The sequence below is a fragment of the Ailuropoda melanoleuca genome, chromosome 3 (assembly GCF_002007445.2).
Source record: "Ailuropoda melanoleuca isolate Jingjing chromosome 3, ASM200744v2, whole genome shotgun sequence".
Taxonomy (NCBI): Eukaryota; Metazoa; Chordata; class Mammalia; order Carnivora; family Ursidae; genus Ailuropoda; species Ailuropoda melanoleuca.
Genome location: NC_048220.1, coordinates 69178916 through 69204880, shown reverse-complemented (window position 1 = coordinate 69204880; position 25965 = coordinate 69178916). Strand labels below are relative to the sequence as shown.

General features: G+C 37.7%; 1 protein-coding gene and 1 long non-coding RNA gene across 7 annotated transcripts in view; one reads left to right on the top strand and one right to left on the bottom strand.

Annotated features, from left to right (window-relative positions):
• Nucleotides 1-25965, top strand: part of LOC109488539 — a 114803-nt gene that overhangs the window by 9921 nt on the left and 78917 nt on the right. The gene's annotated exons all lie outside the window — the stretch shown is intronic.
• The window catches only part of LOC100473443 (endoplasmic reticulum aminopeptidase 2), a 42872-nt gene continuing 16983 nt past the window's right edge, over nucleotides 77-25965 (bottom strand). For 5 of the 6 annotated variants that reach the window (XM_034656549.1, XM_034656550.1, XM_011225484.3 and 2 more), the window contains 13 exons: nucleotides 25483-25596; nucleotides 24507-24638; nucleotides 24175-24306; nucleotides 21346-21411; nucleotides 19925-20100; nucleotides 17652-17731; nucleotides 16452-16635; nucleotides 11857-12013; nucleotides 10974-11158; nucleotides 8106-8267; nucleotides 7456-7596; nucleotides 2323-2404; nucleotides 77-1601 (listed from right to left, as the gene is read on the bottom strand). In XM_034656549.1, the coding sequence (XP_034512440.1) occupies nucleotides 1458-1601; nucleotides 2323-2404; nucleotides 7456-7596; nucleotides 8106-8267; nucleotides 10974-11158; nucleotides 11857-12013; nucleotides 16452-16635; nucleotides 17652-17731; nucleotides 19925-20100; nucleotides 21346-21411; nucleotides 24175-24306; nucleotides 24507-24638; nucleotides 25483-25596 (1755 nt within the window). In that variant the 3' untranslated portion in view covers nucleotides 77-1457. The remainder of the gene's footprint in view (nucleotides 1602-2322; nucleotides 2405-7455; nucleotides 7597-8105; nucleotides 8268-10973; nucleotides 11159-11856; nucleotides 12014-16451; nucleotides 16636-17651; nucleotides 17732-19924; nucleotides 20101-21345; nucleotides 21412-24174; nucleotides 24307-24506; nucleotides 24639-25482; nucleotides 25597-25965) is intronic. The other variant, XM_034656552.1, reaches the window with a different exon arrangement.

Below are 25965 nucleotides of genomic sequence, written 5' to 3'. Positions count from 1 at the left end.
CAGCACAGATCTACCAAACCTCATACACATTCTTCTGCTTAATCTGCACATTACCTTGGTGGAAAAAATAACATTCTTTACTCTTTCAGTTTCTTTATTTGAAAGTACATACAATTCCAGAGGGTTATCACATGTCACACAGACCTTGGTAGGACCACGACCAGGTCAAATCTAGAGTCAAAGATGCTTCAAAGATTCCAAGAAATTATTTGAAAACAAACTTAAAAAAATGTGTATTGGGTCATGGCCATGGTCCATCCAAAGTACCCTGTCTCTGACTGTGGCACCAAAGAAAGATCTGTAAACCCTCAAGGTATCACTCCAAAATGGATTGGTTAACACCCTTCCCACCTTACCCCTGCCCCAATATCAGCTTCCCTTAATAGCACAGATAAGTTAATCACCTATGTATTGATTAGATTTTTCTAGAGCATGTTTATACCTTCATACCGATTCATATGTGGGCACATGAATTTATGAAATTTACAACTTGTATTTAGAGTGGTGGTTTCTTTACTCATTCCAAATGCCTTATTAATAAAACACGTAAGAGAAGCATCTAGAAAAGTGTTTCAGAGATCAGGAGTTTCTCTTAAAACTATGAAGAAGAGCTAAAGCTGGGTTAGAAAATATGATGATTCATTTAAATATTTACATTAAACCATGAGTTAACTGGAAATATATGCAATACAACCTAATTTTGCCATTTTCAAAGGATATATTAAAAATGGGATAGTGTATGGTTTAAAGTGGTGAGGTATCATCTCTCTCTCCTCTCCTGTGACTACAATTTTACCGCCCGTGGAGATGACCTCAGAAGGCTATCCTTGAGGCTCTTTATGAATATGAGGCTCAAGCCAGGCAGCCCTCCTGGGTTTGTGGGTAAACCCTGACACCTAGTTTCTAATAATCTGAGATTTCGTGACAAATTCTCCACTTTCCTGATTCTTATATTTCATAATTTGATTCAGATTTTCCATGAATGGTAAAAATTAAATGAACTATTCAGGCTGAGATGAAAGAAGAGAGGGAGGAGATGAAAGGATGCAAATGAAAGATTTTTTTAAAAAGAATGGGCTATGTTTCCTTGAAGGTAAAACTGGCCGGGCAAGCTGCAGGATACTAAGCAAGGTTAGAAAAAGCATCAAAAAAGCAAAAAGGTCGCGTGCTGTAAGGCAATGTAGCCAGTGTGCGGTATGGCTATCTGTTACAGCTATGCCTATCTATCTACATTCACATCTCCATTATTCAGCAAGTTTACATTTAAATAGGCTACTGAACTGGACTCCCCCGCCTCAACATCATACATCTGTCAGCTAGAGACAACATCTGAGAGCTGCCAGCTGCACTGGCGGGTTTCTCGAGGCTTCTTCGTGGTTTAGATCAAATATCCGGAACTTTGACTTGAGCTTTGTTGACTTCATGCCGACATCTGATGTGCTCCTTCTACCAACCATTTAAGAACTAACCAGTAGCCAAGTCCTCAGAGTGGGAAGATTCTTCTCCAACCATTTAATATTTTTGGATATGGTTTCCAAAATAGTTTGAAAAATATCCAGATGTAATCCTTGGGTCTTAAGAGAGTCAAAGAACAGTTTCACCTGAAAAATAAGCAAGAAAAAAAATTGCTGACATGGTTTATAAAATACTTGCTCTTGCAAAGGGCTTCAAAATAGCTTGCAAATTATACAAACACCAGAGTAATAATTTCTCTGCCAACCTTAAAATGGTTATCTTCTTCTTCTCTCTCTTTTTTTTCTGTATAATTATTATTTCACATTATCTTCAAACAATGTAAGACAGGAATGATAAATCCTCATCTTACAAGTGAGCATACTGTGGGTAAAAATGTTAAATGATTGAGCCAAGTCATATAGTAAGTAGTGAGCCAGGATTTAAGTTCTAGAATTCTGAGTTTCCTTCAAGGGTAAATAATTCAAGATTTATTTTGGAAAGAAGATGTAAAATATTAGAATGCTTTAAAAAAAAAGTAGAATTATCAACAAGAGTAGTTTTGTTAAAAAAAGACCTTTCAGTACTCTTCCAGGCTTCAATATAGTCATTTCTGTGATGATACGAGGAAAGAAATAATCAGCAAGGACTCATCTCTCAAGTGTAATTTTCATTTTGAATGCTATGAACACCTTTATTTTAAGAGGTTCTAGTCCTGTCCCTTCCATTTACTTGCTATGTAACATTGGACAAACTACTTATTTTCTTTTAATAAAATGAGAACTTTAAACCAGATTACATCTAAGTTCAGTTTCAGTTTTATGATTTGAACATTTATTTTTAAGTTGTTAGCAGTAGAGAGTCACAAACCTCTTGCAACTCATCCTTGGAAGAGAAGTGAGATGTTGTGCCAAAGACAATCACTCTCATGGCATATGAGCCCAAGTCAAATCTGAAAATAAAAAAGATACCCACAGATTTAAGTAATAGAAATACTGGTCTTATCTTTATGATATCATATGTTTTAAAATGTATGACATTAATAACTATATGATAAGCTTGTGCATTAAAATATATTCTATTAATTACCCTAAGAATAATTTATTCATCCAGTAAAATCCCAAAGCTATGAAATATCTCACATTTAACCACAAGATAAAAATGTAGATAAAGACTTTTTAGGAACTGTGACTAGCTTATTCAGCAGGATTTATGTTTAAATTTATGTTTATGCTTAGAGCAGTATTCTCTATGTTCTATTTTTTTTATCATGCACTCCACTGATAAAGATTTTTTGCCCAAGAACTTCCCAACACACATATTTTTATTTATGTATTATATTCATATACTAGGTTATAGGTTCAACAGAAAATTTAATACAGGACTAAGGATTTAATTTAACACAGGATTTAATATACTTCCCTCATCATATTTTGGAAATCCGCTGCATTTATACTCTGTATTTTGAGGGGGGGCAATGTTATTTGGTTGAACTCTCATTTGCAGCCACAGAGTGCATCCTTCACCCCAGTGTCTTATATAGAGAATTTATACCATAAGTCAAAGGGATTTGTGCTGAAAACCAGAGCACAGATACGTCCCAGAAATGATTCCGAGTCCAGGCTGTGCACATGGTCAGGCAGGATCATTTCCAGGGACAAAAGAAATCTATGACATTGCAGAAAAAGCCTGATCATTTCAGGGGAGGGAACTGGTAGTCATGCAAACAACCCAACCAATGATTCCAGTGATCTTTAAGGAAACACACACACACACACACACACACACACTGCACTTGCATAACTGTTTGGTCCCATGTGAATATCAAACCCCTTAAAGGCCTGGGAGAGGGGTGAAAATGCTCTTTTTGCTTACACAAAGCTGTAGGGACTCTGAGTCCTTCATGGCTAACAAATGAGAGGGAAGAGGAACCCAGGATGACTGAAATCAAAGATAGTGACACTAAGGTAAACAGAGCAGACTGCACAGCTCTCGGATTCAGGATATTTTCCATATAGTTCATGAATGACATTCCGGTTTTGGATAAGGAATAGCTGAGCACAGCTGAGCTGTTGTGAGAGAAAGCAATGCTATCCTGTACCTTCCACTGAAGTCTAATCACTATTGGTTCATTCTGGGGGATATTTTAGGCCCAGGAGCATGCTGGAGTAAACTCTGGTTCTCCCAAGAGGAGAAGCCCTAGAAAAGATTCCAAACTGATCGACTTTTGAAGGGGGGAAGGGCCTCCCACAAAATATCTTTTTTTTTTTTACATTAAGAAACAAAAATTTAATTTTATTTTTTTTAAATTTTATTTTATTATATTATGTTAATCACCATACAGTACATCCCCAGATTCCGATGTAAAGTTTGATGCTTCATTAGTTGCGTATAACACCCAGTGCACCATGCAATACGTGCCCTCCTTACTACCCATCACCAGTCTATCCCATTCCCCCACCCCCCCCCCTCTGAAGTCTTCAGTTTGTTTCTCATAGTCCATAGTCTCTCATGTTTCATTCCCCCTTCTGATTACCCCCCTTTTCTTTATCCCTTTCTTCCCCTACCGATCCTCCTAGTTCTTATGTTCCATAGATGAGAGAAATCATATGATAATTGTCTTTCTCTGCTTGACTTATTTCACTTAGCATTATCTCCTCCAGTGCCGTCCATGTTGCAGCAAATGTTGAGAATTCGTTCTTTCTGATAGCTGAGTAATATTCCATTGTATATATGGACCACAGCTTCTTAATCCAGTCATCTGTTGAAGGGCATCTCGGCTCCTTCCATGATTTGGCTATTGTGGACAATGCAGCTATGAACATTGGGGTGCATATGGCCCTTCTCTTTACTACGTCTGTATCTTTGGGGTAAACACCCAGTAGTGCAATGGCTGGGTCATAGGGTAGTTCAATTTTTAACTTTTTAAGGGACCTCCACACTGTTTTCCAGAGTGGCTGTACCAACTTGCATTCCCACCAACAATGTAGGAGGGATCCCCTTTCTCCACATCCTCTCCAACAATTGTTGTTTCTTGCCTTGTCTATCTTTGCCATTCTAACTGGCGTAAGGTGGTATCTCAGTGTGGTTTTGATTTGAATTTCCCTGATGGCTAATGATTTTGAACATTTTTTCATGTGTCTGTTAGCCATTTGTATGTCTTCATTGGAAAAGTGTCTGTTCATATCTTCTGCCCATTTTATGATTTGTTTATTTGTTTCTCGTGTATTGAGTTTGAGAAGTTCTTTGTAGATCTTGGATACCAGTCCTTTATCTGTGGTGTCCTTTGCAAATATATTCTCCCATTCCGTGGGCTGTCTCTTAGTTTTTTTGACTGTTTCCTTGGCTGTGCAGAAGCTCTTTATCCTGATAAAGTCCCATAAGTTCATTTTATCTTTTATTTCTCTTGCCTTTGGAGATGTGTCGTGAAAAAGGTTGCTCTGGCCGATGTCATAGAAGTTGTTGCCTATGTTCTCCTCTAGAATTTTGATGGATTCCTGTCTCACATTGAGGTCTTTCATCCATTTGGAGTTTATTTTTGTGTATGGTGTGAGAGAGTGGTCAAGTTTCATTCTTTTGCATGTAGCTGTCCAATTTTCCCAGCACCATTTATTGAAGAGACTGTCTTTTTTCCACCGGATGTTTTTTCCTGCTTTATCAAAGATTAGTTGCCCAAAGAGCCGAGGGTCCATTTCTGGGTTCTCTATTCTGTTCCATTGGTCGATGTGTCTGTTTTTGTGCCAGTACCATGCTGTCTTTGTGATCACAGCTTTGTAGTACAGCTCGAAATCCGGCATTGTGATGCCCCCAGCTTTGTTTTTCCTTTTCAACAGTTCCTTGGAGATTCGGGGCCTTTTCTGGTTCCATACAAATTTAAGGACTATTTGTTCCAGTTCTTTGAAAAATGTCCTCGGTATTTTGATCGGGATAGCATTGAAAGTGTAGATTGCTCTGGGTAGTATGGACATTTTAACTATGTTAATTCTTCCAATCCATGAGCATGGAATATTTTTCCATCTTTTTATGTCTTCCTCAATATCTTTCAAAAGTGATCTATAGTTTCTAGGATATAGGTCCTTTACGTCTCTGGTTAAGTTAATTCCAAGGTAACGTATGGTTTTTGGTGTTATTGTAAATGGGATGGATTCCCTAATTTCTCTTTCTTCAGTCTCGTTATTCGTGTATAGAAATGCAACTGATTTCTGGGCATTGATTTTGTATCCTGCCACCTTACTGAATTGTTCTATAACTTCTAATAGTTTGGGAGTGGATTCCTTTGGGTTTTCCATATAGAGTATCATGTCATCTGCAAAGAGAGACAGTTTGACTTCTTCTTTGCCGATTTGGATACCTTTGATCCCTTTTTGTCTTCTGATTGCTGTTGCAAGGACTTCTAGTACTATGTTGAATAATAGTGGCGAGAGTGGGCATCCTTGTCGTGTTCCTGATCTTAAGGGAAAGGCTTCCAGCTTTTCCCCATTGAGAATAATGCTTGCAGTAGGCTTTTCATAGATGGCTTTTATGAGATTGAGAAATGTACCCTCTATTCCTACACTCTGAAGGGTTTTAATCAGGAAAGGATGCTGTATTTTGTCAAATGCTTTTTCTGCATCAATTGAGAGGATCATATGGTTCTTGAGTCTTTTCTTGTTGATATGATGTATCACATTGATTGATTTGCGAGTGTTGAACCATGCTTGCATCCCAGGTATGAATCCCACTTGGTCATGATGGATAATCCTTTTAATGTACTGTTGGATTCTATTAGCAAGGATCTTGTTGAGGATTTTGGCATCCATATTCATTAGAGAAATCGGTCTGTAATTCTCCTTTTTGAGGGGGTCTTTGCCTGGTTTGGGGATCAAGGTAATATTAGCCTCATAGAATGAGTTTGGTAGCTTTCCTTCTGTTTCTATTTTTTGAAATAGCTTTAGGAGAATAGGTATTATTTCTTCTTTGAATGTTTGGTAGAATTCCCCAGGAAAACCGTCTGGGCCTGGAGTTTTATTATTTGGAAGGTTGTTTATCACTGACTCAATTTCTTCATAGTTAATTGGCCTATTTAAGAAATCTATTTCTTCCTGTTTCAGTCTTGGTAGTTTATAGGTTTCCAGGAAGGCCTCCATCTCTTCCAGATTGTTTAGTTTTTTGGCATATAGCTGTTGATAAAAGTTTCTAATAATCCTTGCAATTTCAATGGTGCTGGTCGTGACCTCTCCCTTTTCAGTCATAATTTTAATAATCTCAGTCCTTTCTCTTTGTTTTTGGACAAGTTTTGCCAGTGGTCTATCAATTTTATGGATTCTCTCAAAGAACCAGCTTCTAGTCCTGTTGATCTGCTCTACTGTGGTTCTGGTCTCTAATTCATTGATTTCTGCTCTAATCTTGGTCAACTCCTTCCTTGTCAGTGGGTTAGGCCTGTCCCTCTGTTGCTGTTCCAGTTTCTTGAGGTGAGAATATAGAAACTGCATTTTAGATTTTTCTATTCTTTTGAGTGAGGCTTGGATGGCTCCCACAAAACTTCTGATCAGATTTGTTTCAGCTCCTCTAAGCTCTCCACCGGGCCACTTCCACAGGGGAGCTGAGGGTGGAGATTAGCTCTGACATCAAAGGTCCTGAAACTCTCCATTAACAAAGCAAGCCAAATGTGTTTGATGTACTCTATGTGGCTTCCCTGGATTCTTCTGGGCTGGTGAGGAAGCTAGGAGGAATGTGGTGGATGGGGCTGATGACTGGATTGAACTCTTCTCACACTGGCTCCCAGCAGTTCTTCTTTGCCTGGGCTGAGTGAGAGAAATCTCTTTCCCACTCACTTCTCACTCCTCTCTTCACACCTGGACAGAGTAACTCGGGGTATTAAGTTTTTAAATGAACAGTGTTCATCAAACTATTTGGGTAGAGATAGGATCATTTATGCTTTGAGGGACAAATCATTGTACTTGGTTTCAGGCAACTGAGCCATCTAGATACAAGAGCATGCACTGGATATAAATGAATACCAACTTTCTTAGGAGATGGGTCCAATTTTCTCTTAAAAAATTCCAGGCTAACTGCTGCCCCTTTGGATTTATGGCGATGGTATAAAGAAGAGAGGACAACTCCTGTGTCTTGATGACTTCTCCTTCCATTCCTAGTTCGATTAATCTGAAGAAATAAAGACCATTTGATTTATCATGGTATGTGTCATGTAATGGAAATTAACTCAGGCTACCGATATCTTAAGAGACTAGAAGAGAAAGAAGCCTGATAAAATTATAATTTACCAAAAATAATAATAAATTCCTTACTGGCTAACATTTTTAATGTTTCAGTTGAATTTTTAATATTTTTCTGGCAGTAATTTTTTTCACTTTTTTTTTAGCATCTTGTACAACATCTTATAGACAAGAATGCATTCTTGTGATCATTTTTCTCCAAGGTTTTGAAAGTAAAATGTAGCCATTTGTCCAATATCGATCACCTGATTAACAGCTAGGAATATATGTTTTCACCATTTGCATTTTGTCAATATGTATTTTTTGGAAGTAAAGTCAAAGCAAATCAAATTTTGATGCAATTCTTTTATGCCTTTGAAGTTGGGGGCAATATTTTGGTGACTTCATTGAATTTGTACCAGTTAACTTTTAACAAGTTAGTTAAATTAATGCACTTACTTCATTAACTTTTCCTGATGTTTGCTGGTTGACAATGCATACAGAATTTTCTCTTTTTCAGCACCTGACACTGACAGTCCATATTGCTCCAAAAGGTAATTCCATCCTACTGTTGTCTGAGCACCCACAGAATACACAATCTTTAAAACATCCGATGGAATGCTGTAATATGAAGAACAAAGTGAAGAAAAATGTCCTCCGGGACAAAAACCTTTTTTTCTTATTACGGTTTTAAATTGCTATAACAGAATCACCCCTGAGTCATTTTCAGTAGTGTGTTAAACATTTTCTTCTGTCAAACTTTCATGAAAATATTTTATATAATGTTACTTTGCAAATTATTTGTGGGGTTTTTTTTCCTTAACATTTATTTATTTCGAAAGAGGTAGTGGGGGGTGGCAGCGGGCAGGCAGAGAGAAAGGGAGACAAGCAGACTCCCCACAAGTAGGGAGCCCTACACAGGGCTTGATCTCAGGATCATGACCTGAGCCGAAATCAAGAGTCAAATGCTTAACCAACTGAGCCACCCAGGTGCCCTATGGGTTTTTTTCCCCCTGTTGATGATAAAAAGTTAGCAACGAGAATGATCATAAAATTTTAACTTAGAGATGAAAATAGAAACTTTATAGAATCAATAAATAAAAGACATGATTTCTGGCATATAAAGTGTTGGTTTATATAGAATTCTAGAATTGAATAATCTTCATTGGTGCTCTGTGATTTTTTTTTATAAAACATGATTACTTGCTACTTTAATATCACATTAAGATCATTTTCTAACAGGACTGTCTGAGAGTCATCTGATTCTCTGGGTCTAGAAAATTGTAATTAGCACAACTGATTAAGTTCAGTCATTTATAATTTGTAAAACTGATAAGATGTAATAATAAAATTATTTTCTGCCTGCATAAAGAAGATACCACAATTTTTGGGTTTTGTTGCCCTGTAGAATATTAACTAGTTTTGATTCTAATTTGGGCTATGGTTTTTAATTCCAATATTGCTAGATCAGTAATAACTGTTATTCATTTTGATGGCTCAGGAAAACCACAACAGAGGCATAGGAATGGGGCAGGAAATTTGCATTTATCATGCAGTGACCATATGGTAGGGATCGTACTAGTCTCTATATGTCGTATTTAACTGTCAAAGCTACCTAGTGAGATAGTTATTATCCTGATTTTTAAAAAGTGGAAATAAAGGTAGGAAGGTTAAGTAACTTGCACAAGATGATATAACTAGCCATTTTGGAGATGGAATTTAAACCTATGTTTCTAATGCTTGTGTTATTTCCACTATATGAGCTTAAATACCCCAAGTGCCAGTTGAATCACAAAACAAAGATTAAGCAATTAAATTATAATCTACATTGTTTTGATTTTAGTATATTTACTGTACAAATTTATGAAAATTGATAACAAATACATTGTGAGTTCCTTGAAAGTAGGACTCATAATAATTGTTTTGTTTACTATTTTATCCTTGGTACCTACAAGCAGTGCCTGGTTCATAGGCAGCACGCAAAAAATTATATTTTGAATACACAAATGAATGAAGTCACTAATCTATGTAAGAAAATTCTTCATTAGGATTAATACTAGTGGTCTTGACGTTTAGGGGAAAAACCTATCATATTTAATTATGTATTATTGATTACAAACATAAATGAGCTTTATATTTTCATAAGTATAACATCTGATTAAACATGTTGAACTCTCATATCTAACCCATAGGTGGGTTTCTGCAGGTAAGATCATCCCCCTTGTAACAAGTATAAAGATGGAATAATACCTCCCTATGTTATAGGGCAACAGGATGTTTACTTTTTAGCCTTACTCCTACCACCTATTCAAACATGAACAAAAAGAAGAGAAAAATAGAGCTAAAAGATCCTTTTCATAAAACTGATTTTTGGCTCAAATCACAACGACCAGAAAAGTACAAAGAAAAACTTGGAATTAATGTTTTTAAAAAGAAGAACTCAAGAAAGGATTTCAAAAAGCTCATGAGATTCAGTTATATGGAGAGAAATTATGATAGCTTATCAGCAATCTGCCACAGGAAAAATGGGCAACATTACATTGCACAGCCCCAAAATTGTGAATTTTTTCTTCCGTTTTTAAGGAATGAATTTTCCTTGATTCACATACAAGTTTGATTTCTCAAAACATCCAACTCCAGAGTGAGAGTTTTAACTACAACAATATAAAATCGTGTGTTGGACAGAAATCAAGGCTTACATTGTAAAGCCTGTGGCATCTGTTAGTATTTCTGGGTTGCAACTGCTAAAGTGAACTGCAACATAATCCGTGTGGTCACTGGGCATCTTCCTGATTGTAAGAACCACCAGAATCCATTTTGCCACCATATACACACTTTTGATGGCCCAAGTCATTGGTTTCCCATCAAATATGAAATTTGGGGTCAAAATTCAGGTCTGTGGTATTGGGTAATGAAGAAGTAAATAGACTTTTTTAAAAGGTAGCCTCTCCTTTAAAAAAAAAAAAGTTTTGATAAATGGTGTTTTGACTGCATGTCCATTTCACATTGCTTTTTATCTTTAAAAGACATCATTTTTGGAGCTTGGGCAACCCCCTCCTCCCATTTCTACCCTCTGGCTATCTTTCTGTTACCATGCCAATGGTTATTAGTTCTCCCTCTAAAGGGACCTAAACTTCACTTCCCACAAAATCTATTGAGCACTTACTGTATGGGAACATGAAACAAGGGTTTGTAATTCCCAGCATGGCTTTCCCTATGCACCCCCACCGTCCTCACTGAAAGATTTTAGATCTAATGTCTTGCTTGATCAAAGACTTTTGCATCAAAGTGAAAGGAACAAAGAACAGGACAGATGTCTAGATTTACTTTAATTTTCCACTGGATTCCATCCACTGAGAGAAGAGTTCAGTTGCCTTCTGGATGCAAGGAGGATGGTTCAGGTAACAGGCCAGTTTTAAGATGGTCGATCGAAGCATCCTGTCCTGGACAGAGCCCTTATCACTCCAGCTTTGTGTGTCAATCACTGGCTTAAAATACCTGAGAATGTAATGCTGCAGAAAGCACAGAATGATTTACAGAGAGGCTAAATTTAGTACTTGACACAGCTCTTACCCATCGAAAGGGGTCACCTCTAAACTGTCCGCATGAATCTTCCCCAAACACAGAACTGCCTGTCTTTGTATTTTTCTCCTCGTTTTCTGGGCCCCCACCTACCATACTTAAACAGAATTTTTACATTAAAAATAGGATTTAAGGGGCGCCTGGGTGGCGCAGTCGTTAAGCGTCTGCCTTGGGCTCAGGGCGTGATCCTGGCGTTCTGGGATCAAGCCCCATATCAGGCTCCTCTGCTGGGAGTCTGCTTCTTCCTCTCCCACTCCCCTTGCTTGTGTTCCCTCTCTCTCTGGCTGTCTCTCTCTTAAATAAATAAATAAATAAATAAATAAATAAAATATTTTTAAAAAATAGGATTTAATTTCCTATCTGAGAAGAGAATATCAATTGACAAAAGATAAAATCACATTTCGGAGGAATATTTTGCTCATGATCCTGATAGGGTCTTCTTAGGTTGGTGATGACAAGGAATGAGGGATTTCCAACCATTCAGCCCGGTGGTGTTGACTGTGCCATCAGCCAGTTCCCTCGGCTTCTTAAAGATATATCCCCAGGAGTTCACACAAACAGACCAAGTCTCACCCATCCTCCAGGCACTCTCTATTTACTTGGTGAATTTTCTGGAAGTGATACAAACCTTGAGGTTTTCTGTGACATCTGAAACATTCCTTCTCTCCATTATATGGTAAAACAATTCTAAGTATTCCAGACCTTTGAGAAGTGCGGGGATGTTTGCTTCATGTTGGAGATAGCGAGTCAGATCAAGGGCTTTGTCTAGGGTCAACCTTCCTGCACTGAGGGATGAAACAAGTTGTTGGTGGTTTGTACATATCTTATAGTTCTTAATATTCTTAATATTAACACAACTATGATCTAGAGAGCAATGGCAGGAGCAGTTCATCATAGCCAGACTACTGGGTTTAAGCCCTACTTCTGCCACTGACTAGCTGTATGATCTTGGGTAAATTATCTAACCTTTCTAGGGCTCACTTGCGTCCTCTGTACGTGAAGATAATAGTGGTATCTTCTACTGTTGTAAGGATTAAATGACTTCCTGTGTGTAGAGTGCTTAGAGTCATTCCTATACACAGTAAGAAATTTATAAATGAAATATTAGCTAATATTAATATTTACTACAAATAATATCAAGGTTTTCATATATTATGTTGTTCTCTAATTGTTTCATTTGTGGATTTGAATTGTTTCTCCAAGTGAATTTGGAACTTTGAAGATGGGCTGTGTCTTTTCTTCTTTTAATGTCCCTCCTAGAGCCTAACAGAGAAGAAGTAATTATTCTGAGTGGGACAAAAAAAGTACTTCCATCTTTTTTTAGAATCTATTTAGATGCCAAAGTTATATGCCTTCTCCGTATTTTCTTTTAATGAGAAGAACAAATGACAAAACTATTATTCTGAATAGCAAAACGTTAGGGTCTCTTCTGCAGAGGAAATAAACCATTATACTGTCATTTTTGCAAAGTGGTTCTCACGTGTTTCTGACAGGACTTGTGTCTGTCTGCACATGGTCTGTAAGCTATCACTGCCAGCAACTGACTCCCAGATTAAGCATAATAGCATGATATGGAAACAGATTGCAGAACAAAGGACGTCTCTACTGAATTTTTCATTAACATAATGCACTACCGCCTCAGGGTTTTTAAAATGTTCAGTTCTCATCTAAATTCTTATCTGAAACTGAACCTAGAAAGAAGTGAAATTAAAAAGAACCAACTTTTGTTGTGACTTTACTCTTCTTAAACATAATGATACACTGCTTTAAGACAGACTTAAGGAAAAATTTCCGTAATTTTTGCCTGAAGACAGAGGGCTGAACCATATGCACTATGAATCTATGGTTTGCTGTATTTTTTAAAGTATTAACCTATCAGATGTCACGATTGCTTCCCACACGTGTAAGTGTCGGAATGTACAATGCAGCTGATACCCTAGGGGACCAGTAGCAGGAAAAACTGGGTAAAATATGCCAGGGTTGCAATTTTAAAAAGAGTGTTGAACACAGAAGTTATTTTATATTAAGTTTTTGTATATGTTTTTCTTATTTGGTCCAGTCTAATTAATTTCTTACTAAAACAAACATCATCATTTACTTTTATACTTACCTACTTTAAAAAATTAATCTTAATATTCATTTAAGAGGACTTCTTTTCTTTTTATATAATTATTGTTTAATAAAAATCCAGCTCCTCACCACCAATCATCACACAAAGTGTTATCTGAATGTTCAGCTTGAAAACTAAACACACATATAAGCTTATACTTCAGCCCAACAGAAAAGAACCCGTATCTTATTAGATTAAACAGAGATTAAACAGAAAAAAATAGATTAAAATAGATTAAACAGAAAAAATCTATATCTTTTTAGATATAACTATACAGTTCTATACTTATTAGTATACAGTTTCAGTTAAATGGTACCTTTGTGAAATAAAACTATATTTCTGAGGAGCCCATTTGGGCCTTCCTTTTAAGAAACAGTTTTTCTGTAAGGAAATTAAAGTTGTCGTTTTAATTCTGTTCAACTCAGATGAGATTCAAGTGTTAAATTATATTTAATAAATATGAAAACCCAATTAAAATAAATATCCATTTCTTGGTCAAATTCTGTCTTCAAACCAACTATGATTGCTGACCAATTTTTTTTTTTCAAAGATTTTATTTATTTATTCGACAGAGATAGAGACAGCCAGTGAGAGAGGGAACACAAGCAGGGGGAGTGGGAGAGGAAGAAGCAGGCTCATAGTGGAGGAGCCTGATGTAGGGCTTGATCCCATAACGCCGGGATCACGCCCTGAGCCGAAGGCAGACGCCCAACTGCTGTGCCACCCAGGTGCCCCCAGGATGAGAGTTTTAAATTGTTTCTTTATTGAATTATTTTATGATGAAATTAATTTAAACGAATTATGAAACAGTTGGAAATTAGAGAGGGGAGGAAACAAGTCTCATCTTTTCACTACCCGACACATTCACTAATAGCACTTTGGAATATTTCCTCCTCTTTTTTCCCCTCGCTTTTAGCTAATACTTTTTTCTATATAGTTGCAAACATAATAATACACAAACTCACATTCTGCTTTTTTTCCAACTTCACATTATTTGAAATACATTTCTATGCTGCCACTTCATCTTCCTCCTCAAAACATGACCTTTTAAACAATTTATATTAGATAATACTAATAATACTAACAGTTAACATTTATTGAACAGATACTGTGCTTAGTGCTTTATTGGCATTATCTTATGCAATCCCTGAAACAACCCTTTATATTAGATGTTATTATTTAAAGCTGGAATTTTAAAGACTAGAAATTTTAGGCTTAAAATGTTTAGACAATTTGCCCAAGGTCAAACAAGACTCGGAGAGGGGCGCCTGGGTGGCACAGTGGTTAAGCGTCTGCCTTCGGCTTAGGGCGTGATCCCGGCGTTATGGGATCGAGCCCCACATCAGGCTCTTCCGCTATGAGCCTGCTTCTTCCTCTCCCACTCCCCCTGCTTGTGTTCCCTCTCTCGCTGGTTGTCTCTATCTCTGTCAAATAAATAAATAAAATCTTAAAAAAAAAAAAAGAATTGAAGAAGTAATACTTGAAGTCATCTATTTTAAACCAATTTGTACTCTTAATTAACTTCATTAACCTGTCCATCTAGTGAAGAAATTTTATTGTTTTCCACTGTTTCATTAATAACCGTAGGGTTCCTTCAGCTAAATTTAGACAACCCATAAATTTATTGGCTAGAAAGAGCAAAAAAGACTTTATAACTACCTGAAAGATTGGCTTTCATTTGCTCAATTGTCAATATTCTTCAGTGTTCCTATTCTTACTTTCTTAATCTATCTACTCTGCATCTACTCAGAGTTTCTCCTTTGAGCAGACAGACCTCCTTCAAGGAACCATGGCCTACTTCTCAGCTAGTCTATCATGAATCCATCCAGTCAGATGTGGGATGGCCACATCCTGGCCAATCCTGGCTTCCAATATGCTCTACTACCAACGTTCCTGAGATGCATGGTGCTAAGGATTAAGCTTTCAATCTCCCCTTTTCTCCTAACCAGAGAATTCTGTTGTTGTACAGAGAAGCTTCTCCTGAGAGGTGCCCTGCTGGTTACTCTCACTCAATTTGACCTAGATAAATATGTGAAAGGAAATAATATGTCACACTGAATAAAATGAGTATAGTAATTCTCAGAATAGGAAAAGCTTACAATGTACAATATTCCACCTGATCTCCATTTTTTTCCCTTTTGGTGATCTTGTGACCTGATTTATTCTACATAAGATTCTGCTGATGATAAATGAGAAAAGAAAGAAAATGCTTGTCTTTCCAGGAAAGTCTAAGAAGGAATAAACATAAGGAATCAATTCCTCCTTCATTTTCCTTTCAGTTTCATATTGATTTCTTCAGTGTGAGCAAAGTAACGAATGGATTGTGCACTAGGTTTAACATTTAAAATCATAAAGGTTAAGACTATATTATACTTTTTGTTCAACGGATTACATAGGTATTTGGTGAAACAGCAAGCTATACACCTAAATTTTAAATCTGGAGTCAAAAGCTTAAATGCTTAGAGGGTTCACCCTAAGTGAGTGAAGCTGGCCACTCATGTACTGTTTGGAACTTTGGTGCATGGGACAGTGAAGGCCTGGCTTCAAGAAGGATCTGCCCACTGCACACTCCTCTATGTGGGAATGAAGGTCCAGTTGCCACATCCTCTCACTTTCAAAAGAGGCTCTAGAAGTCAGGATTTGTATATAAATTTCCCCACATTTTAAAATGTCAGATTACATGTTTAAATACTATGTGGGTCTTGGGGCGCCTGGGTGGCACAGCGGTTAAGCGTCTGCCTTCGGCTCAGGGCGTGATCCCGGCGTTATGGGATCGAGCCCCACATCAGGCTCCTCCGCTATGAGCCTGCTTCTTCCTCTCCCACTCCCCCTGCTTGTGTTCCCTCTCTCACTGGCTGTCTCTATCTCTGTCAAATAAATAAATAAAATCTTAAAAATAAATACATACATACATACATACATACATACATACATACATACTATGTGGGTCAAAGCACCTTATCAGTAGATAGGTTTTGGCCTAGTGGTCAGTATTTGACCTTCATTCAGATCCATCTCATGCGAATGACCAACACTGAATGTTTGATTTTGAAATCTATCACAGCTGGTTATGAATGTTATTTCCTGTGAAATCAGATGAAATTTTGCCTTACCTTACTAGCTGAAATGCATCATGAATAAGACCTACTCTGTCCTTAGGTCTGAGAAGTGTGTGGTTCTGATTCAGCTGTGTAATAAGTTGGTCCCATCCATGCCCCTCGTAGTGAACAATGTAGTAGCCATTTGAGTCCACATTGAATTTTACCCAACTGATCTTTTCAGATAATTCCAGAGTATCTAGGAGGAGGAAATTGGCATAGCAGATTATTATCAACGTACATACCAGGAACATCTCCAAAACTGTTAGTTCTCATGCTTTTACTAAATAATCAGTGGGAAGTCAAAGTTTTGGAAGAATCATTATGATATTCATTTTCACAGACTACTGACTGGGTTTTTGTGAATTATGGTCTTATGAAATTAATAAATAGGTTAATTCATAGGAAAAAGACTGCTAAATTTGTTCTCAAAAGCAGTCTCTGCAGGTCTAAGAGGCCCAGTTAACCAGATGGTAAGCATGATTGGAATTTGACTTGATTTATTTGCGGCCTTGTCTCAGGGTTTAGTTACTGGTCACTGAAATATGTATATGTAAATAGGTGATCCATTTGTCTAGTCCTCATTTTGGATGAAATAAGGATTCCAGGTTGAACATGACATTATGATGGAAATCCTCTCACATTTCAGTGAGGTGTTCAAAAGAGAAATTAAAATTATGTTATGTATTTTTAATACGACAGACATTATACTATGTGGTAAAAATAACATTATCATATTCTCTCAATAGTTCTGTGAGACCTAGTCCCCATTTAAAATAAGATGAGAAAACTGAAGTTCAGGAGGAGTGAAGAAATATTTTTAGAGTCACACATCTAATAGGTGACTGAGTGAGGAGTTGAATCCAGGGCCAATTTATTCCAAAGTGCATGCTTTTTTCTAATACATATTTTTGCCTTGTGGCATAAGCACCGGGTTAGTGGTTTCTAAGTGATATAAGATAGAAAGCCACCATTTTCTGATTAAATGCAAACATACCTCTAAATGCTAAAAGCACAAGAAAACTTCCCCCTGAACAGAAAATTCAAACTTTCCAACTAAAGCGTTCTTTTAGTAACTAATAAATGGAGAAATGAGAACTTCCCTGAACATAAATCTTTTATTATGAGATTTACTTATAGTACCTTTCCTCCAAATAGTCCAGAACATGTTTAATTTCAGAACTGAAACACCTGTTTGGCTAAGGAGTTTATTACCTGTCCTTGACTTTAGAACGTGTCTATGAACTACATTAGAAGCACTCGTGGAGTAGGTCAATGGAATATGCCAGAGGTACCTATGTCAGAAAATAGAGAGAGTTACAGACTAAATGAATGACCATTTTAATGTTCACATTGTCAGACTCAGGCTGTAAACGGCACCTAATGGTCCATCTTTCACACCATCAGTGGCCTTATAAATTTCATAGGCTAAGACTTGCAGATTCTTGAGTATGTAAAAATTCTTCCATATGATTATAAAGGTGCAGGCAATATATACCTAGTTGAACTCTTTCACAATTACCTGTGCCATTGCTGTCCAAATCACATATCACAAGTTCTGCTGACTGTTTCCTTCTAAGCAAGAGGAAAAAAAAAAACAACCCAGTCTTCCTTTCATACTTCCAAAAACTCTGGCAGCCTGATATTAATTCAAATAACCAAAGACAACTTCAAGAAGAGCCTCAAAATATAAAGATCTGACCTCAGTATGATTTCCACTTACCTTTTGTTCAACAAAGCTACTCACACCCAGCCCCTGCGACTGGTAAGTAACTGTAAGGGGTCAGCAATGCCACAATCTAAGATCTGCTGATCAGCCACATCCAGGGAGCAGAAAAGCAAATGGATTGGAGGAAAAGACCAATTTCAATAGATACTTTGGTTACTTATCAATGATCCTACTATGGTAAATAACAGAAATCGGCTGGTGTTTTTTTGACTGGCTAACAGGTTCTAGAATTCATTTTCTCTATCACATCAAGCCATATTAGCTGTAGTAATCTTGCTCATGTAAAATCATGTGCTTGAAAATACCAACGGGTATAAAACAGAAAGAGGAATAATTGAGGATGCACCTATTAGTCTTCAGAAAAATATAAAACAATGAAAGAAACAGCATACACAGACTTTAGTAAAGGGTCAGAAGGGATAATCTACCTGCTAACCCATAAAGTATCGATAATTATCGATAATTAACAAAGCAATTGAAAAAGTCATACAAAAAGGGAAAAATAGACACATAGATATTGCCAAGATTTAACAGAATGATCTGGACTGATCTTGACTCCAGAAGGAAAGGAAATTTTTTCCCGGTAAACATAGCTGGGAATGAAAAAGAGGGAGAGTAGCATTTCACGAGTTTGGATAGGCGTGAATTGGAGGGTAATAATTTTATAAGAGTCATCAAAATACTGCCTCGGAGGAAAACTGCAGATCACTGTAGTAGATATTTGTAATCCTGGCCCATTCCCACCATTGAACTCCCTCGTGACATTTTGATTAGTCACAGAAGTGTGAATCCTGCCTTCCCAATAATGAATCAGTCATTAAATTTTCCAGGCTGTGTTGTCAAGCTATAAATTGTTTAAACTTTCTGAGGTTCAGACTTCAGAAGGACATACGGAAAAATGAAATGATGTGTACATGGAGAAGTGGCATAAAGGTTGCTGTTCGATTGGAAATAGGCAACTGGCCACATGGAAAAGAAAAACAATATATTCTCTGTGTTAAAGACCTTGAATTTGATTCTGATTCTCATAAAAATTCTAGAATTGTGATTAGACAGATACACCCCTAGAAAAATAAATAACAATCATAAGAACCAGTACAGGTTCACTTGTATTATTTCATTTAAAATTGACCTCATTCATCTCATGGATAAAACTAATAGATCAGAGAGACGCGGACAGCGTTGTGTTTCTTGATTTTAGTAAAGCCTTGAACATGCCTTCTTAGCATAGGCTGGTGAATGAGATGGTGATACGGTTCACTGGATTTACTTTCATTATTACCAAGACACACCATATGTCTTAAGACATCCCATTTATAGTCAGTTACTGAAAAACAAAAGGCCACAGGAGGTTTAATTCACAGGATTCACAGGAATGTAATTCATCACCTAGGGGATATATTTTCTCCGCTGATAAGATGTATAGCTGTCATAACACTTTCTAGGTATGGGCTAGTCACACAACTTAGAGGCCCCAGAAGTCTAGGATGGAAAAGAGTAGGACATATTTTAACAGAAAGATAGCTGATCGACCCCTGCATCAGAGCTGAGCGGCTGCTGTGGAATTACTGAGAACGCAGCTCGCAACAACACTAGGCCCGCTCCAAGCTCTCTAGTCTGTGGTCAAGGCTAGTTCGGGCCTCTGATTCCTGTGCAGAAAGAGCATCCACCACGTGGCTGGAGAAAAGGAAAGAAAGCTAATGACACAAGGAGCAAGCCGAGATGAAGTGACCCGGGCAAACAGAAGCAAAGCAGCCACCTTTCCTGCAGGGCCCTCCATTCAGGGTCCTCTTTGAAGACCCCGCTCAGGAAGCGCTCCTGCTGCAGCCTGAGCGAACGCCCTTCTCGCGTGATCACCACCAGGGGAATTCCTTTCTGCGTAGTCCATGTCGTCATCATCTCCTTGACCTCCACGTTTTCCCCCAGGAAGGTGAGCTGGAATGACAAGTGACTTTGGTGACTCGAGACAGAGGGGAGAAACCAAGATCAGAAACACATATCTCGTTGGATGCCAGAAACAAGGCTTGAGGAGGAAGAGGGGAAACCTCAGGCTGTCATCTCAGGGCTAGAACTGGAGCGGGGCTACCCCAGCACTGCTCTCTGCAAGTTAACTGAAGGAGGGGTGTATGTGGCAGCTAGAGGGTTAACATGTGCTGGCAAAGTCCCAGAGAACAGCCTTACTTGAGACTGGAGCCTCCCTCCTGCTCCATTCCAAACCAAAAAAACGGGGGGCGGGGGGGGGAAGCCCACATCTCCATTTTAAGAACTGTGGAGTGGAGGTGTTTAGGAGAGAAATGTCTATCTTTAGGGGAGCTTTAAATATTCCAAAAGAACTATATTACATCAATTGATGTCTATCGAATGGGAAACAAAACCTCTAGCTTCCTAGCTTCTATTATGGATTTCTGATCACTGGATTATGCTGAATCTTCCCTTAAAAACTACAATTTATGGGATTACTGTGACTCTTTTTAAAAACAGTTCCCCTTTTCTTTTATGGTGACTTGTCTTTCTCCTCTACTAAAGTGTTCCACTAACTTCCCAGAAGTAAACAAAAAGATGGGGCCTCAAGAAAACCATTCACTATATTTCCAAACCTAACATATTTGGTTTGGCATCTTTCTGAGCCTGGAGGATGCCAGTGCAGCACTAACCACACAGAGGAATTCTGAGCTGAGGTATTTTTAGCTAGCAGTGGGGTTGTGGGAAAGCTGAATTATAACAACAAAAATATAGTAGTAACAGCATCATCCCCCTAAATGGCCTGAACATTCCTTTTTCAGTCAACTTTGTTTCAAGGAAAATTGTGGAGTCTCTCTTCCTTTCCAGTTATTTAAAGGGACAGTTGAAGGGGCTCCTGGGTGGCTCAGTAAGTTAAATGTCCAACTCTTGGTTTCAGCTTAGGTCATGATCTCACGGGTGAGGGTATCAGGGTATCGGATGGAGCCCCATGTCAGGCTCCCCATTCACTGGGGAATCACCTTCACCTGCTTGAAGATTCTCTCCCTCTGACCCTCCCCCCACTCTAGCTCTCTCCCTCTCTCTCTCTCTCCCTCTCAAATAAATAAATAAATACTAAAAAAAATAAAAATAAAGGGACAGTTGGGCTAGTCTACACAGTCACTTCAGGTCATGTGATGCCCCAGACCTCTTCTATTCTGTAAGTTTCTTTATACTTACTGTATTGCTTGTCATCTTGGAATCAGAATAACAAAATTCACCAGATGTAAAATCACCTAGACAACTCTATAAAACAAGAATGGAAGAACACCACCATTTGGGTACTGATTGTTGGATGAGTATGCATATTAGACATGAATGCAGACATTTAATAGCATATCTCTATGAAAATTTAATTGATCCAGACATGGTATGGAGCATAGCAATTCATGAAATTGGGGGGGGGAGCATCTTTGTAGTGACCATAAGAAATCCACAAAAGTTACTTACTTACATAAAACAAAAAGTAATTTTTGTGGATTTCCTATGGTCACTGCAAAGATGCCTTTTTTTGTCTTTTTTTTCATTTTCATGAATTGTTATGCTCCTTACCATGTCTATCTAGATCAATTAAATTTGTATATATATGTGTATATGTGCATATATATACATATATATATATTTCAAGTTTTCTAAAGAAGTACAGTGTAGTAGAATAACTGGTTTAAAAATTAATTCGTTTGTTGAATTTTTCTTTCATTTCTTCTCTTTCCCCTGGGGAAGGTCCTACTTTATTTTTTTATGGTGCGGGCTACTTATGCCCCTGTTTAGCATCTAGGCAACTGTGTCTGGTACTAACCTTCTCCTACCATACCACAAATCTCTTGGCTGGGGAGGGGGAATGCCTTTGCTTACCTGGACATTCCCAATGACTACCACAGTAGCATATAAAGAGAATAATGAATTTTGAATTCAGAATTAAAATGAGACTTAAGAAAATCGGCAACTTGTCAATCAATCCTTAAGTAACTAAGACTTAATGCTTAACGGGAACTGTAAATGGAAAAATAACACACGCTCTCTCTAAGGCTCTCAAATGCTTTTAAATTATTTTATGAAAAATAACAACAAAGAATTCCTCTAATTCCCAAGTTGCTATCGACGTGTATTAGAAATGATGTTACGTGGCACAATGCTGAGTAAGATATTTACAAGAATTTATCATTTTTATACCACAGTTTCATTTGGCATCAGAAAGTGGTCAGCTAGAACTGAGGACCTTCAGGGGAAGGTTAGGTGGGAGACTTTCCTGATAACTAGGAAGAAACTGTGATGTAATTAAGAAAATGAATACTGAACTCGAAGTCAGAAGATAGATCTCAAGTACTGACTCCATCATTGCATGATGTGTATTTAACCCTGCGCCAATCTCTCCCTCAGTATTATTTTTCCACCTATAAAAATGGGGCAAGAATGCCTGCCTTGCCTTCTTGAGATGGCTCATAAGCGTGACAAAAATTAACATAGGAATATTCACCGTTGGCCTAAAAGAATCCTGTAACTGTTGGCCAAATTTCTCCTTTAATATCCCTGATACCCACTATGCACACCAAAGACAGATTATTTCTTGTTGAAGAAAGGTAAGGTTGATGTCTACACACACACACACACCCACACACGTGCGTGCGCACACGCGCACACAAAGCAAAGGAAAGGGAGAAAGTGAGGGATGGGAGAGAAAAGCAATGTAAAACTTGTTGAGAAGTTTAGGAGGACTCTGGAGAGAGAGCATCTAAATTGTCAGGAGGTGATGGATATGGATGAAGAGCATTTTTATAGGTTGTATTAAGGACTGTGTATTTTGGTCCCTTTTATGGTTTTCACGAAACCAGAGTGCAAGATTTGAGCTACATTGAAAAAAATGTTTAATGACTTGATTTTGTTTCTTTGACCATAAAATCATACATAAATTATTAGACCATGAGGGTCCAGACTTTATAAGGGCATAAAAAAATCAAGTGAGATAATGTACTTGAAATATCTTTTTAAACAATTAAGTGCTGTGTAAATATTGAACAATATTATCACTGTCCCCAGGCCATAAATGTTTATAAAGAAGAGAGGACCTCTTCTGTTTACAATGGCTTAGGGTTTGTCTACCTGTATGCATAAGCCCTGCCAGTCCAATATGTCTATGAAAGAGTATTTTACTCACAGTTGAAAATTTAAGAATATTTTAATAATTATTAGAATCATCTGAGTGGACTGCATGTTTTCTTCGTTTTACCTATTATACTACATGAATCCCAGTGACAAAGAGACCAAGAGTTCCTTAATTAACAATTAACTGCTTATTAATCACAGTGCTAGGTGTTGTGACATTTAAAAATAATATTAATATTATTAAACCATTATAAGCTATTACAAGAGAATGTCAGTATGTGGAACAGATTCGTAAACGCACTTCTGGGTATTGAGCAGAAAGGCAAACCATTGAGGAGTTGAGCAGTCTCTAAGAAGGAGATAAAACCTCAGCTAGAACTCAAAAGATGGATGGCATTTGAGTTGTTGGCAAGAAGAAAGTGCACTTCAGGTAGAAAGGGCACTCGCAACAAAGACATGATGACCCAAGAATTGAGCAGGATTTCTTCCTATGAGGGAGAAGATGAGTCTCACACAATGGAGAATACATGCTGGACAATAAGGTTGAGAAAGTAGAGTTTCACCTTAAAATTTGGGCAGAGAAGATTAGATATTCATGGCAGGAATCCTCAAAGTCATTAAAGATTTTGGAAAATGAGGAGATAAAAGTATCGGGTTAACCACAGAAGGGAGCCAAAGAGTTGGAGACCAGATATCAAAGGCCTGGGACTATTTGCATGTGGGCGGCATCCTGGTTTAGTGTGGTGCAGAGGAAAAAGGAACATGCTGCCTTCTACGGACCCTGGCAATGGAGAAAATGTAATAGATACTGGTTGACTGACAGTACAACTATTTATACATCTTCACAATTAGCCTGTTACATTTTACACTTAACAACAGTCTACTGTTACCCAATATATGACTTACATTTGACAGACTGCTCCACAAATCATCATTTTTAGCATTTCCATAACTGAATGTCTTTAAGTAGTGAATAATTCCTTTGTGGAATTTCTCCTCATTCAGAAAATCCTTGAGCATATTCAAAATACAAGCTCCCTTAAAAAAAAAAGAAAGAAAGAAAAAATGAAAGAAAGACAACAAAGAACAAGATAAAGAAAAAGGGAGTATGATTTGTTTTTAAAGGAAGCTTAAATTTTATGGAACACGAGTAATGTCTGAAAAATGAACATCAAATACAACAAAAGTATAACAAGTGGCAGTAACCTGCAACCAATAAGTTCAACAGCATTTACTACCTTGTTATAGGAGACTGCATCAAACATTTCCTCTATCTGAGTAGGAGTTTCTGCTTGATTGGAGATAGGACGGGATGAATTTAATGAATCTTTTTTAATTACTGCAAAACACACGTCCAAAAAAACATCATCCTAAAGAGGGAAGAAAATTTTTTTCACTTTCAATTTGACACTGTCAAAGCAACAGAAAACACAGTAGGCTTAGGGTGATGTTTGTAGAAGTAGTCCATCCGTGTTTCTTACAATTGATTTTAAGTTTCTTTCCCCTTATATACTCCCCTTCCACCAATTCTCTACTTCATAAAGGTACAAATCCAACATTCCTTCAGACATTGTTTGAATGTTTACCGTGTACCAAGCCCTTGGATACAGAAATAAAATGGTTCCCATTTAGTGAACGCTTGCTGTGTGCCAGGACCTTACATCCACCATCTGTGATCCTTTCAACACCCTGCAAAGTAGATTCAGTACGTGCACTTTACAAGTGAGAATTTACAAAGCTTTGGGATTACACTATGGATTCAACACATAGCAAACACGAAGACACTGACTCTGGATCCATGTCTCCCTGTACCATAGTACAGTACCAAATGCCCACCCCAAAGAGCTAAGGAACCATTACAAACCACCTTGATACGTAGTGTTTAGACTCTAAGCCTAAAGAAACAGATATGTTTGAAAAAAATCTTTTCATACGTTTTGGGGAGGTATGGCCTTTTGAAAATTCTAAATGAGTGTGCCCCAATTATGCTTAATTTTCAGGTTACATGCCAAGAACTCTCCACAGGGTCTTTAGCCATGGGCACCATCTTGCCCTATAACATTGTATATGGACAATGATTTTCTTTCCTCTCATCTCACATACACAGCTGTATATTTGTGCTATTTGAGCTCTCTGTGCATAGATTTTTGGGTGAGATATTTATGTTATGGGCTGATTGTATATGTGGTATGACATACAAAACTGTTAACTTACAGATTGTAGCTCTGGATACGTGGCATTAACAGAGATGAGTTCCATGTATGTTGCAAAACCTTCATTGAGCCAAATATCATTCCACCATTCCATTGTAACCAGGTTGCCAAACCACTAGGAGGCAAAGACTCAATGTTATTAGAAATTAAGCAAATCTTGGGGTGCCTTGGTGGCTCAGTTGGTTGAGCATGGGACTCGTGATTGCAGCTCAGGTCGTGATCTCAGAGTTGTGAGATGGAGCCCCGAGTCCATCTCTGCGCTCAACGGGGAATCTGTTTGAGGTTTTCTCTCTGTCCCTCTCCCTCTCCCTCTTTCCCTCCCCTTGGCTTGTGCACATGCTCTCTCTCAAATAAATAAATGAATCTTTAAAAAAAGAAATTAAACAACTATAAAAAATTATCGACAATAGCAAAAAATACAATGGAAGCTAACTTCCTTCTTTCAGTGGTTAAGGTCTTTCCTCTCTCCGTTACTCTTTTTTCT